This window comes from Hippichthys cyanospilos, chromosome 8 (assembly GCF_059441005.1).
Source record: "Hippichthys cyanospilos isolate Australia breed blue-spotted pipefish chromosome 8, RoL_Hcya_1.0, whole genome shotgun sequence".
In the NCBI taxonomy this organism is placed as follows: domain Eukaryota; kingdom Metazoa; phylum Chordata; class Actinopteri; order Syngnathiformes; family Syngnathidae; genus Hippichthys; species Hippichthys cyanospilos.
In genome coordinates this window covers 2,443,358-2,460,127 of record NC_142376.1, presented here as the reverse complement: position 1 = coordinate 2,460,127, position 16,770 = coordinate 2,443,358, and the positions used below count along the sequence as shown (strand labels likewise).

The 16,770-nt window shown below is 36.7% G+C and overlaps 1 protein-coding gene across 1 annotated transcript in view; it reads left to right on the top strand.

Moving 5' to 3' along the window:
- Positions 1-11,746, top strand: part of ryr2b (ryanodine receptor 2b (cardiac)) — an 81,708-nt gene extending 69,962 nt beyond the window's left edge. The window contains exons 91-104 of the mRNA XM_088421312.1: positions 43-178; positions 265-351; positions 863-1,048; positions 1,116-1,246; positions 1,960-2,002; positions 2,410-2,549; positions 3,615-3,675; positions 3,931-4,077; positions 4,502-4,636; positions 6,663-6,819; positions 7,857-7,921; positions 8,197-8,297; positions 9,292-9,343; positions 9,965-11,746. Of these exons, the coding sequence (XP_088277438.1) occupies positions 43-178; positions 265-351; positions 863-1,048; positions 1,116-1,246; positions 1,960-2,002; positions 2,410-2,549; positions 3,615-3,675; positions 3,931-4,077; positions 4,502-4,636; positions 6,663-6,819; positions 7,857-7,921; positions 8,197-8,297; positions 9,292-9,343; positions 9,965-10,060 (1,537 nt within the window). The 3' untranslated portion in view covers positions 10,061-11,746. The remainder of the gene's footprint in view (positions 1-42; positions 179-264; positions 352-862; positions 1,049-1,115; positions 1,247-1,959; positions 2,003-2,409; positions 2,550-3,614; positions 3,676-3,930; positions 4,078-4,501; positions 4,637-6,662; positions 6,820-7,856; positions 7,922-8,196; positions 8,298-9,291; positions 9,344-9,964) is intronic.
- Positions 11,747-16,770: the final 5,024 nt, after the last annotated feature.

The window sequence follows — 16,770 nt, the reverse complement described above, 5'->3', positions numbered from 1 at the left end:
AGCTTTTTTTGACCTGGTTCTTATTGGTTTGTGTTGTTGAAGACGGCAGACATGTAAGGAGACAACAGCCGAGCAAGATGAACGGAAAGCCAAGAGACTCGACCATAAATCAGAGGAAGCAGGAAGCCGGCGTTCCGCTTTCGGCGAGATGATGAGCGCGCATCGCAAGAGCCTGCTGGTCAGATAAAATAAATAAATAAATAAATAAAGCTTGTTGCATAGATGAGCGCACGCTAATGTTTTTACTTTCTTTTTCTTTTTCAGAATTACTTTGCCAGGACGTTTTATAACATGCGCTTGCTGTCCCTTTTCGTCACTTTTGCCATCAACTTTATCCTTCTCTTTTATAAGGTTTGTGGTTCATATATATATACTGTATATATATATATACATATATATATATATATATATATATATATATATATATATTTATTTTTAATAGTTTTGCTTTTACGGGTTTAGGCCGCTCAAAAACTTGCCTAGCAGGTTATTTTTTTTAGATAAAAAAAATAAATTTCAAAATTCAAGATACGTTAAAAAATTAGTACCTTAACTTTAGTACCTAATTCATCATTTACTGCGGCCATGTTTACACCCTACTGAAACACCTGGAATTGAATGTCTGGACTAAAACGTAAAAATACGTCTTTGGCATTGAATGAGCATTCAATAACCCTAACCCTAAATTGAATAACCCTAAATAAATAGAATAAAATAAAAAAAGTAATTAACAGAACACTCATTTTAGATTAGATTAAATTAATTAGAGGATTCAGGCAAATCTGTGTTGAATCACCACCAAAAAGACGAGAAGCTAGCTAGCTAGCTAGCGTATGACATTTACGGACCACTTTCTTACCAGGTGGCATCTTCGCCAACATCACCCGAAGAGGAAGTGGACTCCTCACTTGCCTCGGGGGCTGAAGGGGGCGGAGTTTCTTACTTTTTGGAAGAAAGCAGCGGTTACATGAAGCCATGGCTTCACCTCCTAGCCGTGGCGCACACCTTCATCTCCTTCTGCTGCATTATGGGCTACTACTGCCTCAAGGTAGATGCGGCTCCAATCGCGTGCCCCCCCCCACGACAGTTTTTTCTATTTCAAAAATACTCCACAGGTGCCGCTGGTGATCTTCAAGCGGGAAAAGGAAGTGGCCCGAAGACTGGAGTTTGATGGCGCGTATGTGACGCAGCAGCCCGCGGAGGAGGACGTTAGAGGCCAGTGGGATCGCCTGGTCATAAACACAGCGTATGTTCTTATTGGTTCTTGATGAAGCAACATCTGCGCAATCGAATAAGAGAGCCAGATAACGTCATAATCTTTGTCCCTTTTAATTCCATTGGCCAACTGTTCGCAAATGCGCAGTGCTTCGCAATTATATTTGCAAACCCCCCCAGGAAAGAGAAGACCTTTTGCGCCCCCCCCCCCTCACTGCACTGACTCAATAAATAAGAAAATAATCTTATCATATATTTTCATAGTTTTTTTATTATTATACTGTATTGTACTGTATTACTATACTTATTGTTTTTAAATTATACACTAATATATATATATATATATATATATATATATATATATATATATATATATATATATATATAATATTAATCTATAATTATTCATATATATTATAATAATATCTTTAGCATAATCATTTTTGTGTATTAGACTGGCTTTTTTATCCTAGTTTTTTTTTTTTTAGCCCTACAATTTTAGAAGGACTGCCCTCGCAATCTTAGCAAACAGATTTTATCATATATAATATTTTGTAAAGCAGGAACAGGAACACTTTTCCTTTCAAATTTGAAAGCAAACTAATTGGAACACGAAGCAGCTTTGAGATTTATTGATACTGGTGACGAATGTACTTTTACACTTATTAGCTTGTGCATGTAATAAAAAATGGGATATTAAGGTCATGAAATAATTTAACATTTGTGTCCCATTTCTTGTTTCAGATCATTTCCAAGTAATTACTGGGATAAATTCGTCAAGCGGAAGGTAAAGTAAACACAAAATTTGTGTGGCACTCTTGTCAAAAACTACTTACATTTTGATGTAAGTAGTGTATATATATATATATATATATATATATATATATATATATATGACCTAAAATCAAATTCAGCCAGCGCTCGTATGGCACAAAGTACCTGGAACGCCTCCCGGCCGCGTTGTCTCTTCTGCTACGTCAGCCTTTACCAGGTCAAGTTCACACAGGAAGTACACGGCCTGAAGGATTGAGAAAAGCGTGCTCATTTATTTTTCAGGATGTCAAATATATTTTTACTGAGCGAGCAAAAAAAAATGGAGCGCTGTTATTGCGACGCCAAGATGAAGATTTTTGCAAAACAGATATCATCATTAGAAGTTTTCCTGAGAAGTTTTGAGCAAGCGCTCAATTGCAGGTGATGGACAAGTACGGGGAATTTTACGGGAGGGAGAAGATGAGCCGACTTCTCGGGCTGGACCAGGCGTCCTCAGACTTCAGCTCCGAGGGAACGGAGAGGAACCGGCTCCGAAAAGATGCTGCCGCCTGGCTCGCTTTGTGAGTTCCCAACAATTTTGACATTTTAGTACCGGCCAGATCAAGAAAATTGCTGAAAAGCTATTTATTTTTACTCCTCAAAAAATCCTTTTGGCCTTCTGTTTATGTCACTTTTTTTTTTTTTTAATACGACAAATGTTTGAATTTTGAGAGCATATATAAATGAGGGAAGTGTTAACGCCTACCGGAGAAAATGATGAACTTGCGGAGGGTTTTACTGCTTTAAAGCATAAACAGAAAAATAAAACAACAATGAGCGAAAATACTTTAAAATGGAAAACCGTATTTTAGAATCATGAAAGACAACACAAAATAAAGGGGGAAATTTATGATGAACAAAAAAGTATGTATAATAAACAAAAAAAATGTTAAAAAAAAAAAGAACATACATAATCGATGAAGAAAAATAAAGAACACTTTAATTGGAAAAATATACATTGTAAAAATGAAAAACCTTATGTATTAATTTTTTTTTTTTAAATCATGGCAAATGTAATAAAAAATAGGGAAAAACTAATAAAAGAAAGCAAACAAAAATTTCTGTGAAAAAATATATAAAAATGTAAAATAATTGTAAATAACTGTAAATAAATATGTATAAGCAAATAAATATTACAACCTTATTATTTCATTATACAGTATAATAAGAAAATAAGGAAAAAACTAATAAATAAAAAGCAAACACAAATTTCTGTGAAAAAATATATAAAATAATTATAAATTACTGTAAATAAATATGTATAAGCAAATAAATATAACAACCTTATTATTTCATTATACAGTATAATAAAATCTAAGGAAAAAACGAATAAATAAAAAAGCAAACAAAAATTTCTGTGCAAAAATCTATAAATATAAAATGTAAATAACTGTACATAAATATGTATAAGCAAATAAATATAACAACCTTATTATTTCATTATACTGTTTGATAAAAAAAAAAATAGGAAAACACTATAATAAAAAAAGCCAAAAAAAAAACAAAGGTATCACAATACGATATGGCAAAAAAATGTCTGACGTAATAATGAAAAAACAATCAGTGATACCTTGATTTAATTTCAGATTCAGCTCCATTGACATGAAGTACCAGGTCTGGAAACTGGGCGTGGTTCTCACCGACAACGTAAGTGAGCCCAACCTTTTCTATGCGCCGGCCGCCGACGCTCACTTCCTGCCTTGCGCGTAAACAGATAACGCGGGTCCGGCATAAATCATTCGTTAATGTCGGACCACCGATTCCTCCTTTGCTTTGACGTCCCCGTCGCGCCCCGATGCCAATCTTTGCCACGAGCGTAATATCCTGCGATTTTGCCTTATCTGCAATTGTTCCCCGTGCCGTCCGCTCATTTCTCTTTGTTGGTCTGACGTACGACCGCAGTCCTTCCTCTATTTGGCCTGCTACATGCTCGTGTCCGTTTTGGGCCACTATAACAACTTCTTCTTCGCCGCCCATCTTCTGGACATCGCCATGGGCATTAAGACTCTTCGCACCATCCTCTCCTCTGTCACACACAATGGAAAACAGGTGTGTGTGTGTTTGTGTGGGTTTTGTTTCATGATCATTTGTAGTCCTCAAGAGAAAGTCCCCGTTTAAGCTGGATGACAGGTATGTGTGTGTTTGAAAACCAGTTTTCCTCCAGAGAAAGTCCCATCCAGTCATAGTTTACAAGTATGTGTTCTTGTGTTTCTTGATCATTGGTATGCCTCCGGAGAAAGTCCCTTTTAAAAGTGGTTGACAAGAATATGTGTTTCCAAACCGGGATTTTATTTAATAACGATGGGGGATCCTCCTAAGAAAGTCTCTGTTAAAGTAATTGACAAGTGTCAGTGTGTTTGCAAACCAGTATTTTGTTTCACTATTAGCGTTCAAAGAAAGTTCCCATGAAGAGTGCTTGACAAGTATTTGTGCCTTGTGTGTGTGTGTGTGTGTGTGTGTGTGTGTGTGTTAGTTGGTCCTGACCCTGGGCCTTCTGGCTGTGGTGGTCTATCTCTACACTGTGGTGGCCTTCAACTTCTTCCGTAAATTTTACGACAAGAGCGACGACAAGGACGTCCAAGATATGAAGTGCAACGACATGCTTACTGTAAGTTTAAAAGAAAAAAAAAAAATGGGTGTTTTTTTTTTTTTTAATTAAATGTTTAAAAAAAAAAGTTTCTGTTATCAGGTGTCGTTCGCTTTTGTTCGTTTTCTTTGTTACCAAGTTAGTTTTGCGTCAGACTAGCAAGCTGTCTCTCTCGTTAGTAAGTTTTTGCTCGATACTTTGTTAAATCGCTATCTTGTTAGCGATCGAGTTTGCTAGTTGTCCTCTTAATTACTTCGTTAGTTTTCCACCTGACTACCAAGTTTTTTAATCGTTTGGAAAGCTAGTAAGGTAGTTCTTACTTGCTAGTTTGTTAAATAGCTGTCTTGCTAGCAAACGAGTTTGCTAGCTGTCTTCTTTGTTACTTCATTAGTTTTCCGCAGTTTTCCTGACTACTAAGCTTTGTATTAGTTTGTGAAGCTAGTAAGTTAGGTGTTGTTTGCTAACTTGTTAAGTAGCTGTCTTGTTAGCGATTGAGTTTGCTAGCTACTTTATTACTTCGTAAGTTTTCCATTTGACTACAAAGCTTTTTATTAGTTTGTGAAGCTAGTAAGTTAGGTGTTACTAGCTAGTTCGTTAAATAGTTGTCTTGTTAGCGATTGAGTTTGCTAGTTGTATACTTTTTTACTTTATTCATCTTCCATCTGACTTTTTTTTTTCGCTTGGAAAGCTAGTAAGCTAAGTGCTGCTTGCTAGTTTGTTAAACCGCTGTCTTGTTTGTAATCGAGTTTGCTAGCTGTCTACATTTTGATCAGGATTGTTAGCTAAGTAGTTCCATGTCTAGAATATTGATTTATTTGGTTATTTAGTGAGGTACTTTTCTGTTATTATTCAGTCATTTGTGTTAGCTTAGATTAGCGCATCCAATGAGCGCCCCCCCCAATTCTGCTTTCACAAAGATGATAATAATCACTTTTGACTGACACCGCTATTGCTAATGGAGAATTTGAATACAATTCCGGCTCCGGTCCCCGTGGCTTTTCTCTATATCCGGAGAGCCACACGTCAAGACGATTCTGTCAGCGATCCACTTCTTATTCCTCCCACCATTACTCCAGAAAATAATGGTCGGCCGGATAAAAAAAGCATGTGCTCAAGATATCGTATCTCTTTGTTCGGCCAGTCAATAGACGGTTACTCCCCCTCGTCGCGCGCTCCCGTCACTCGCGGACGGACGGACGGATGCGTGACATGGTCATTTGAATGAGTCCTTTCTATTTTAAGAAGCCGGAGAGCGTTCGTGAAATCTTTCGTCCTGCTTACAGTCCTATTGTATGTGCTCCATGTTAAGTAGCACTTGAGCTAACGCAGGCTATCATAAAGGCGACGCGTGTTTTGCATTGATGTACGTGTTTACTTTTCTATTTGAGTCTTGTTTTCTGTTTGGGTCTTGTTTTCAAACGGGGAAACCTTCAGGACCTATGTGAGATTTCAATAGGCTTTCTCATGGAGCAAATCTGATTCAATGCGTTCGGTGACAGAAATAGCTTTCTTTTGAAACTAAGAGCAAATTGATTGGAACATGGCACAAGTTATTTCTGAATTCTGTTATATGTTGTAAGCTTTTACTTTGTTGAGTTTTAGAAGGATGCGCGTTGTCGTTAGCGATGCGATTTTCCGCTGTTATAAAGGCTACGCGTGTTTTGCATTGATGGACGTGTTTACTTTTCTGTTTATTTGTGGGTCTGAGTCTGAGTTGTTTTCAAACGGGGAAACCTTCAGGAGCTATGTGAGATTTGAATAGCCTTTCTCTTGGAATCCACAAATCTGATTAATTGTATTTGGCGACAGAAATAGTTTTCTTTTCAAACTAAGAGCAAATTGATTGGAACATGGAGCAAGTTATTTCTAAATTCTTTCATATGTAAGCTTTTACTTTATTGAGTTTTAGAAGGATGCGCGTTGTCGTTAGCGATGCGATTTTCCCGCAGACGTGCCAGGAATAAAACAGATGACATTATACGATCGATGACTGAGGTTGATTGAAAATAAAATTCGCAATTGAGTGATTCTGGAATTTGTTTTTCAGTGCTACATGTTCCACATGTACGTGGGAGTGCGAGCGGGAGGGGGAATCGGCGACGAGATCCAGGATCCCGCCGGGGACGACTCCGAGGTGGAACGTATCGTCTTTGACATCACCTTTTTCTTTTTCGTGGTCGTCATCCTGCTGGCTATCATTCAAGGTGCGTTTGGATCCTACTGAGTGGAAAAAAACAAAAGAATCGAGAAGCGTAGACAATCGAGCCCAATTTGAGCAATTTGCACGATTAATCGACCGCCCGATTGTGAAAAATTGATCAAATTAATTATAGACAAAATATGAACATTTTTACTGCAAAATTGTTTAAATACGTAATATATTAGTTTTAAATAAATCCGAGCCTAACACTTTTTCCCCCGAGGGTGTATGTTTAAAAGGAAAATGCTAACTAGCTTCTGCAAAAAATGTTTTTATCAAATTGATAAACTTTTCATTGCGAGAATGATTAAATAAGTCAAATATTTTTTTAAATATATCAATGGAATTTATCCAAACACTTTTCTCAGGTTGTATGTTAAAAAGGAAAATGCTAACTAGCTTCTGTGACAAAAACAGCTAAATTCATGCTGGACTTTCTGTTGTAAAAAATGTTATCAGATTAATTAACTCTTTATTGTGAAAATGATAAATTAATTAATGATTAATTCATAGTCCTGGTTTTAGTCAACCGTTTTTATTTCAGGGTGACTGTTGAAAAGGAAAATGCTAATTAGCTTGCGTGAGTAAAAACAACAAAAAAAACAATGCTAAATTCACGCTGTAAAATGTTATCAAATTCACATATGAACTTTTTAACTGCGGAAATTGTCAAATAATTAAAATATTCCTTGAAATAAATCCTTGCGATTTTAGTCACCCATATTTTAAGTTTGTATGTTGAAAAGGAAAATGCTAATTAGCTTGCGTGAGTAAAAACAAAACAAAAAACAATGCTAAATTTATGTTGTAAAATGTTAGCAAATTAACATATGAACTGAACATATGAAAATAAATAAATAAATAAGTAAAATATTCCTTGAAATAAATCCTTGCGATTTAGTCAAGCATATTTTCAGGAAAGGAAAATGCTAGTTGCCTAAAAGCTGCCAAATTTATTTTGTACTTTGTGTTGAGGAAAACAAAACTCACTTTCATTCCAGTCAAAGAAAATGCAATGTTTTTTTTTTTTTTTCTCCTCAGGCTTGATCATCGACGCCTTCGGGGAGCTTCGCGACCAACAGGAGCAGGTGAAAGAAGATATGGAGGTGAGACTTTTTCCAACCCGAACGGTCCGGTCTGGCGGCCTTCACCCCAAATTGCCCCCCCGACCGCAAACGCAGGATTTGATAGGTGCATTTGAGCGGCGGAGACAAGCTGGCGGCTTTCCATCCGTTCCTTTTGCTCCGGGAAGTGTGACAGTGGCTTTGAAAAGCAGGAACAACTTTGTTCCAGTGTGCTGCCAGCAGACTAAACTCCGCCAGCAAATCCCACAACGCCGCAACTTTTGAACATTTATTTCTCTCTCTCTCTCTCCCCGCAGACCAAGTGTTTTATTTGCGGAATAGGGAACGAGTACTTTGATAAAGTTCCTCACGGTTTTGAATCCCATACGCTGCAGGAGCACAACTTGGCCAACTATCTGTGAGTCGCTCGAACCCCCCCCCCCCCCCCCCCTTCACCCCCCCCATCACCAGTAACTCTCTTTTTAGTCGGTGAACACCCGTGACAAGAAAATTACCTAATTATTTCGTTCCTTCTCCTGTTTCATTTTAAATTGTCCAAATCCTTCAAATTTCAGCCTCTCACGCTTAAATTTTCTCCGATTTTTCTAATTCCCAATATAAGCAGGCGCATTATCTTTGTGTTGAATCAGTACAAAACATTTGCATGCACTTGTACTTGTACTTGTACTACAATTTGAAGTCCTGTATTTGAAACAAGGAACGTTTTTTTAAAAATCATATTTAGTCAACAGATTAATCAATGAATGATTAACTCATTCGTTAATCGCATAATTTAGACTCAACACAAATATATATATATATATATATATATATATATATATATATATATATATATATATATATATATATATATATATTAAAAAGACATTTTATATATATATATATATATATATATATATATATATATATATATATATATATTAAAAAGACATTTTATATATATATATATATATATATATATATATATATATATATATATATATATATATATATATATAATATGTAAAACGTCTTTTTAATATATAATGTTATTGAATATCTGGACTCCTAAAAAAAAAAAACTACAAAAACATCTTTGACCAATTTTGGTACGGATTTTTGACCTCCCTTTTACCACTCCATTAAACGATTAATTTAGAAAATAATCAATGAATAATGGCAAATGAATCGGCCTCTAAATAATCGTTCTTATAAGTAGCGCATTTCAATTTTGCATGATTTCTCCACCAATGATGTTTTCATCTCCGATGTCTTTGTCGTCACTTTCCCGGCTCGCCGCCGGAGTAAATCGAAGCGCTAATAAGAGCGCGCCCTAACCGATACCCGAGACCCCCGTAACCGTTTTCATAACCGTCACAATAACCGTCATTTGTTCTCGTGTGTCTTTGCAGATTTTTCTTGATGTACCTCATTAACAAAGACGAAACGGAACACACGGGACAGGTATCGTTTCTTTTCTCTTCCGCTTGTCGTTCGTGTGCGCACGCCGGATGCTCAGTTTTCAATTGGAAGATGGTCAAATTCGGGGATTTTCAAAAACTATAGCAAAACAGAATCAATCTCATCTTTGTCAATTCTTCATATTATTTATATTTATAAATAATATATTTGCAGGTTAAGTTAAGTGTGTGTTCAAATTTCCCACATTGTGAGCGGGCAGTGAACGCAGCGCCCGTTACGATAATTACAAGTAAGAATGCTGGTTCAAAATTCCAAATTGGTTGAAAATTTGGCCCTTGTGGCTGATCGATCTTCCTCAAGTGTGTGTTCAAATTTCCCACATTGTGAGCGGGCTGTGAACGCAGCGCCTGTTATGTAATTACAAGTAAGAATGCTGGTTCAAAATCCAAAATTGTTTGAAAATTTGGCCCCTGTGGCTGATCGATCTTCCTCGATGATGTCGAAAAAAAAATTAAAACATTTTTAAGTTACCGTTTATCGGACATAGTTTTGGCCTTCATTTTAGAGAAAAAAAAGTGTCTAATATTTGGGGAGTTTACGGTATTTTTATATTACGAGGGCGGTAATGTGATCAAAGAGTAAATATTCCGTTATCCCTCGTAGGAATCTTACGTGTGGAAAATGTACCAGGAGCGCTGCTGGGAATTCTTTCCGGTGGGGGACTGTTTCCGGAAGCAATATGAAGATCGGCTGGGATGAAGAAAAGCGCAAGTCACTTAGCATCGCTTAGCGTCACTTAGCAAGCGCGTAATCCATTTGGGGACTTTGGTGTAGTTTCCGAGCGCATATAGTATGTACCATCATTGGGTGAACATAAGGAAAATGAGCGCGCTAGTTTGGATTCGCGGTAGGGTTGCCACTATTGACTATTTTGGAATTGACTTACCTTAGCACTTTTAGTACATACAGTTTCTACTTTTAGTAATATTGGGACCTAAAGTAATCAATTATTCAGTACTTTTAATATCTAAATACAGAATTACTATTGTACTTGTCTGAACTAAGTACTTGATTATTTTAGTATTTTGGCACCTAAGTAATCAATTACTTTAATGAATTCATCAAGTACTTTATTTGTAATTCAGCTGTTTTTAGAGCCTCGTTCAGCAAGACACTTGAAATATTTTAGGAAAAAAAACATGTATAACTACTTGCCATTGAATGAACTTTAAAAAAAAAAAAGGAAAAATCCGTTTTTGGCGTTGGATGGCGAATGACTATTTTGGAATTGAGTTACCTTAGTACTTTTAGTACATACAGTAATCAAATTATATTTCTACTTTTAGTAATTTTAGGACCTAAAGTCATCAATTATTCAGTATTTTTAATATTGAAATACATAATTACTTTAGTACCTGTAATATCTGAACTAAGTACTTGATTATTTTAGTATTTTTTCACCTAAGTAATCAAGCTAGAAAAAAATTGCGTCACTAAGTTAGTGAAGCTCGAGTGAAATGAATTAATTCAGGGCGATTTTGAATTTTTCTGAAACAAAGGCGCTTTTTACATGTAAATAGCCTAATCCGTTTTTTTATCATTTCACGATCATATTTAATTCGTACTTAAATCCGATGAAAAGCATTCCCTTTGGCGGCTTCTCACTTGCGTAGTCCCCTCGCTAAGCGCTACCTTTAGATACATTTTGCACGATCGATGATGCAAATATGAACCCGGGCGACGGTTATAAAAAAACGCCGGCGTATTTATCACAGCGCTCAACGTGAAATCAATTTTAAAGGGATCAGCTCTGCGGTATTCCCCCTTTGGGATAATGTACGCGGAGGCTTAATAAGCAATCGAGACGGAGGGCTTGAGCTCGGTCACATGACAGATGGATCCTCACGCCGCCATTACGCTCGGCCGCCGGAGAAGGCGTCGGAGAAGGACGGGGCCCCGGCGGCCCCCGAAGCTGGCGCGGAAGCGTAATCCGTGGTGTAAATCAATGGCGGATGGGGGGGGGGCAAGCGGGGGCCCCGATGGCACTCGGGCAAGCGGCGGACAGCCCCGAATCAAATTCCCCGCGCGCTTTCTCTCGTCGCCTGCTTTGATACTTTGCGGGACCTCAAGGTTACTTGTGCAGTTTGCATTAAGCTCCGCCCCCCTCACGCAATCCATACGAAAAATCACTAGAAGTCTACCTGCCAGCCATGTGGAAAGTTTTGAGAGAGATGAAAATTTGGGACTTTAAGATGCAACTTTTTTTTTTTTCTCATGATTTGAGCCCTGCAGTTTTTTATTTCTTTTACTAGCCACCAGGGGGCAATCCACTGGAAAAGCCAAAGTGTAGCTGTTCAAGGTGTCAATTTATTGAACAACTATGAAATTGAACTGAAAAATGTAAATCAATGGCTAAAGTTTTAAAAAATATATATAGTATTAAAAATTATATTTTGAATTAGATCTTGTATAAAAGTTTGAATGTTTTATCTATATCTATACATGTGATTTGGAAAAAATATGGATATATAATGTAGATAAGAACAGTATATTATGATAGCTTATCAAATAATCGGAAATACATTTCATAGATTACTTTTGATTCATTTTGATTACTTAGATTTTATTTGTAAAAACTTTTTCATATATGTTGATACATTTTATTTTCTATATTTTCTGTGTGTAAATTTATAAAGAATATTTTGCTGGTACATTACATTTATGTTGCTTTTTTTTCATATTTTTAAATTCTTTGAGATATTTCATTACTTATGCTTTTACATGCGTTATTTTTTTGGACATAATGTATTTTTTTTTCAATTATATTTACCTAATTGATGATCAAATTGATTCTTGTCTATTTTTTGATTGTTTTGATTATTTTTCCTAACCCGAGTTTATTATTGGACATTTTCTCAATTATTGGCCTTCCCGTCTGCGCAATTGAGTGGTCTCTTAAACGCATGCGAGATGACGGGCGCTTGCGGCATCCTTTCAACAATGTTGACTGTTTTCCTTCAATCCACCGTGCTCTCTATTTTCAGTGTTTTTTTTTTTTTTTCCCTCTAATGAGGACGCGCGGTGACAGGTCCTCTCAATCCGAGGTAAAATTGTAGCGCGTTGCATTTTTTTTAGCTTCCTTCGCGCCTGCCATAAATGGCACCCAAATTGCCGATAAATTGTATATGTTAAAAAAAAAATGCAGAGAATGAAATCCGGCGCTTTTGGAATTTTTTTCCTCCCGTTTTTTGGATATTTATCGCCATTGTCTCATGGCGGTTTTGATTTTGTCATCGGGCTTCCAGTAAACACGCATTAGTAGCAAATTACCATTTAGATTGGAGCACGCATGCCAAGAAATGGCTGGACTAAGTAAGAGAAATGGCACGTGGCCGCCAGACTAGCGAGGCCACGCGTTGAGTGACGGCGTCATCGCCCGTCCACTCACAAAACTTTTTTTTTTTTTTTTTTTTGGGGGGGGGCTGACAGTCTGCGGCGGGGTTTGTGTAAAGAGCTGCGAGCTGACTCGCTAAAAATGCGAAAGGAGACAGGTGCCGCCTTCAATAATTGACGAGGGCAAATTGGCTCACTCGGGGCGCAAGCCGGCGCGGTTTGGGAGGTGACCCATTTTTTATTTTTTTTTTTTAGGCGAGGCAACCAAAAAGACGACGTAAGACAAGCAAACATACATTACAGTAAACATATATTACAAGAATGGACTGTAGAATGACAGGAGGGATTGTTGGGTTATGATTTCTTTTTGGATTTTGGGGAAAAAAAATGGAGTGCCCCAAGAATTTCATAACCCACTTTACAACCCAAGATTTATTAGAGCCAATAATAAACCAAATTGTTGGGTCAGTCCCTTCTTTACCCAATTTGGGTTGTTTTGCCTCTAACTACCCAAATAATTAGACTTTTTGTGGGTCTACCCAATGTTTGGGGTCAAATAATTACCCCCAACAAGGTTTACTAGTCTTTTTTTTTTTAATAACCCAAATTGGATTATTTTTGATCCATCTGAGGTTAATTTTGGTCTACTAAATTATTGGGTTAGATAAGTAAACCAAAATGTTGTCAGTTGTTAAATGTTTTTTGACCCAAATTTGGGTTATAACCCAGAGTTGCCCAGTATTTTTTCTTTCTTTGTTTTTATTTATTTATTTATTTATTTTTTCCTTGACTAAAAAAAAGGTGAATTTTTGGGTTACTCGTTTGACCCAACTTGTTTGTTGGGTGAGATAAGTAAAGCAAAAAGTTGTCAGCTCCTTTTTTGAGACAATTTGAGTTATGTTCGACTCAAATAACCCAAATATTTGGCTTGTTTTAGTGCCAAATTATTAACCCAGAGTTGACCATTTTTTAACCCAATCTGGGTTATTTTTATATCAACCTGAGTAAAAATGGTAAATAGTTATTATTCATTTGACCAAACTTGTAGGGTTGAATAAATAAACAAAAAAGGTGCATTACTCCTTTTTTTTTAAACTAATTTGGGTATATTTGACTGAAATAACCCAACATTTTGTCCTGTTTTGGGTCAAAAAAATAACCCAAGAGTTGGGCCATTCCCCTTTACACCCAATTTTGTCCTAAAACAAAGAAAAAGATAACTTGAGGTAACTTGTTGGGCCATTTCAATGACCCCAATTTGTTGGGCTATATACATAACCCAAAATATTGGTTAAGTCCGTTTTTGACTTTTTTTTTGTTTGTTTTTTTCCCACTTAAAACATTGTTCCTTCATGCGGCGTTTATTTGACGCAACTTGCTGCGTTACATAGATAACCCAAAATATTGGGTCCTGCTTTCCGACACTTTTTTTTTTTTTTTTCAGTATGATTTAGTTTTGCACTATGCTGCAGGCTTGCGAGCACCACAGATGAATAATTTCATTGAATGGAGCCCCATTTAACCCCATTCACCCGACAATCAATTCCAATATCAGCAATTTTCTGATCAAACGCATTGATAAGAAGCACCCCACACATCTTTTTTTTTTTTTTTTTTGCGAAATTCAGCTATTCACGCGCCATCAATATTGGATAAGAGGAGAAAAATAAGAAGATTTGGACGCAGATCGGATTCTCGTCGGATATGTGCTTCTGCGACCCTTTCATAAAATTGGACTCTTTTTCAAAGTGTCTCATTAAAATGTGTACACAGGGCATCGGCGGGGGCGGGGGGGTTGGGGGGGGGGGGCTGCGGGGAACGGAACCGTTTAAGCTTCTGTGAAGAAATGATAAAATGCTCGACGGCATTGCAAAGGCCCGCAAAAATTTGAACACGTCTGTACATGTCGACCCCCCCCACCCCCGACACCCCCCCCCCACCTCAAGGTCACGGGAATAATGTTTAGATGTTATCGCACGTGCGGCTCACGACCGGCGCTAATCTGTAAGATTTCCTTTCGGCGCGGGCGCGGGGGATGGTAGTTCACAGGAGACGCGGCGAAAGCGATAAGCCGGCGCCGCTCAAATCCTCTGATCCACTTTCCAAATATTCCTAATTTGTCTTTGGTATCTTCTGGCCCGCTTCACATTCGTCTCACAATTTCTTTCTTGGGTTCTGGAGCCGTGCCTCGGATTGCCGGCTCAAAATTCTTCATCGAAACGTTAAAAAAAAAATACTTATTTCGTTATTCATCGTTTGATATCATTACTGTTTTATATTCATTCATTTTCAGTAATCGTTGATTTACTTGTTTTATATTTAATATTATTGTTAATATTACTTTATGCCGTTATTTATTTTTTATTCAATGTTTTCATATTTTAAGCAATTATTTACTTGTTTATGCAATATTGTCAATGTTAATAGTTATTACTTATTTATATTCATTTATTTTCATGCATGATTTATTCATTTAGCATTTAATATTGTTAATATTTTTATATCCAACAAATTATTTATTTGCTATGATTTATTTACTTGTTTTATATTTAATATTATTGTTAATATTATTTTATGCTGTCATTTTTTATTCAATGTTTTCATATTTTAAGCAATTATTTACCTATTTGTTTATGTAATATTGTCAACATTACTTGTAATCACTAATTTATATTCATTTATTTTCATGCATGATTTATTTTGCATTTAATATTGTTAATAGTATTATATGCAACAAATTATTTATTTATGAAGAAACCCTGTGAAAATTTTACTTTGTAACACAATTTAGCAATTTAGCTACGACTTGTTTCATGTTCCAAGTAATTTGCTCTTATTTTGAAAAGACTAATATACTACTCCCGAAACTTCAGGAAACATATGGAGTAAAACACATACATATGTGTGTGTGTATATATATATATATATATATATATATATATATATATATATATATATATATATATGAATAGTAGCTGTCAAGACAGAATCCTCGCTTATGATTTGCGGGCAAATGAGGCTTAATGCGTCTGCTGAGATGGCATGATGATGATTGGCGCAGGAGGAGATGAGAACGGCAAGCGCCCGACGCGGCGCTAATTGGGCCGCTCGCTCGTCCCAAATTGGAGGGGGCGCATCATATCTTTTTGTCCTCCTAATAAGGAACACAAACATGGCAGCCGCGCCCGTTTGCGGCATGTTTGTTTGCTCCAGACGCCACTTGATTAATTTAGAAAGCCTGGCAAGAAAAAAAAAAAAAAAAGTGCTTAATTTTTTCACCCCCCTTCTAAGCACGCTTCAGTGCTGATTGCAAGAAAACATGTTGTTTTCAAGGAACTTTTTCAACGTAATGACTTTAAGCAAAAGGAAGTTTCCTCGTGTTGGTATTGGGCCGGGTGGCGTAAGTAAGGAATGCAATTAAGGAAATGAGACCAGCTCATCAATTAGCAGCCTGACCAAATGAACGAAGAATTCAGTTTTGTTGACGCGCTCGACTTGCTTAAATGGTCTCAGCTGCAAACCGCGCGAACCAAAACCATGTTGGAACTATCATCTCGTTTTTATTTGTTCATCTGCAAAGCAGTCACTTCAGCACAGTTTACATATTTATGAAACTTTGGAATGCCATTTTTATTGGTGTCACTTGGCGTATTTTAGTCACTAACTCGCAGATACATTGTGTTGGATTGTGTTTCTTAATTTTCCAATTATTTTGCTCTCAATTCGAAAAGAAACGTGCTGTTCCTTTCATGGCATTCAATATACCAGCAGAAACCCCTTAGGATCTTACAAACCCCCAAAATACCTTCTCATACCCCCACTTAAGATCCATAATTCATTCATTCATTCATTCATTCATTCATTCATTAGCGAAAGGAAGCTATTGAGGATTGTAAGCCCTTTTCGAGCAGCTTGCAACGCAATCGCCGAAACTCAATTTTGTCATACGTTGCTTCATGTTCTAATTAATTTGCTCTTAATTTGAAATGAAATATGTATTCTGCCGTTCATGGCATTGAATATACCAGCAGAAACCCCTAAGAATGTCCCCCAAAATACCTTTCACATTTGAGACC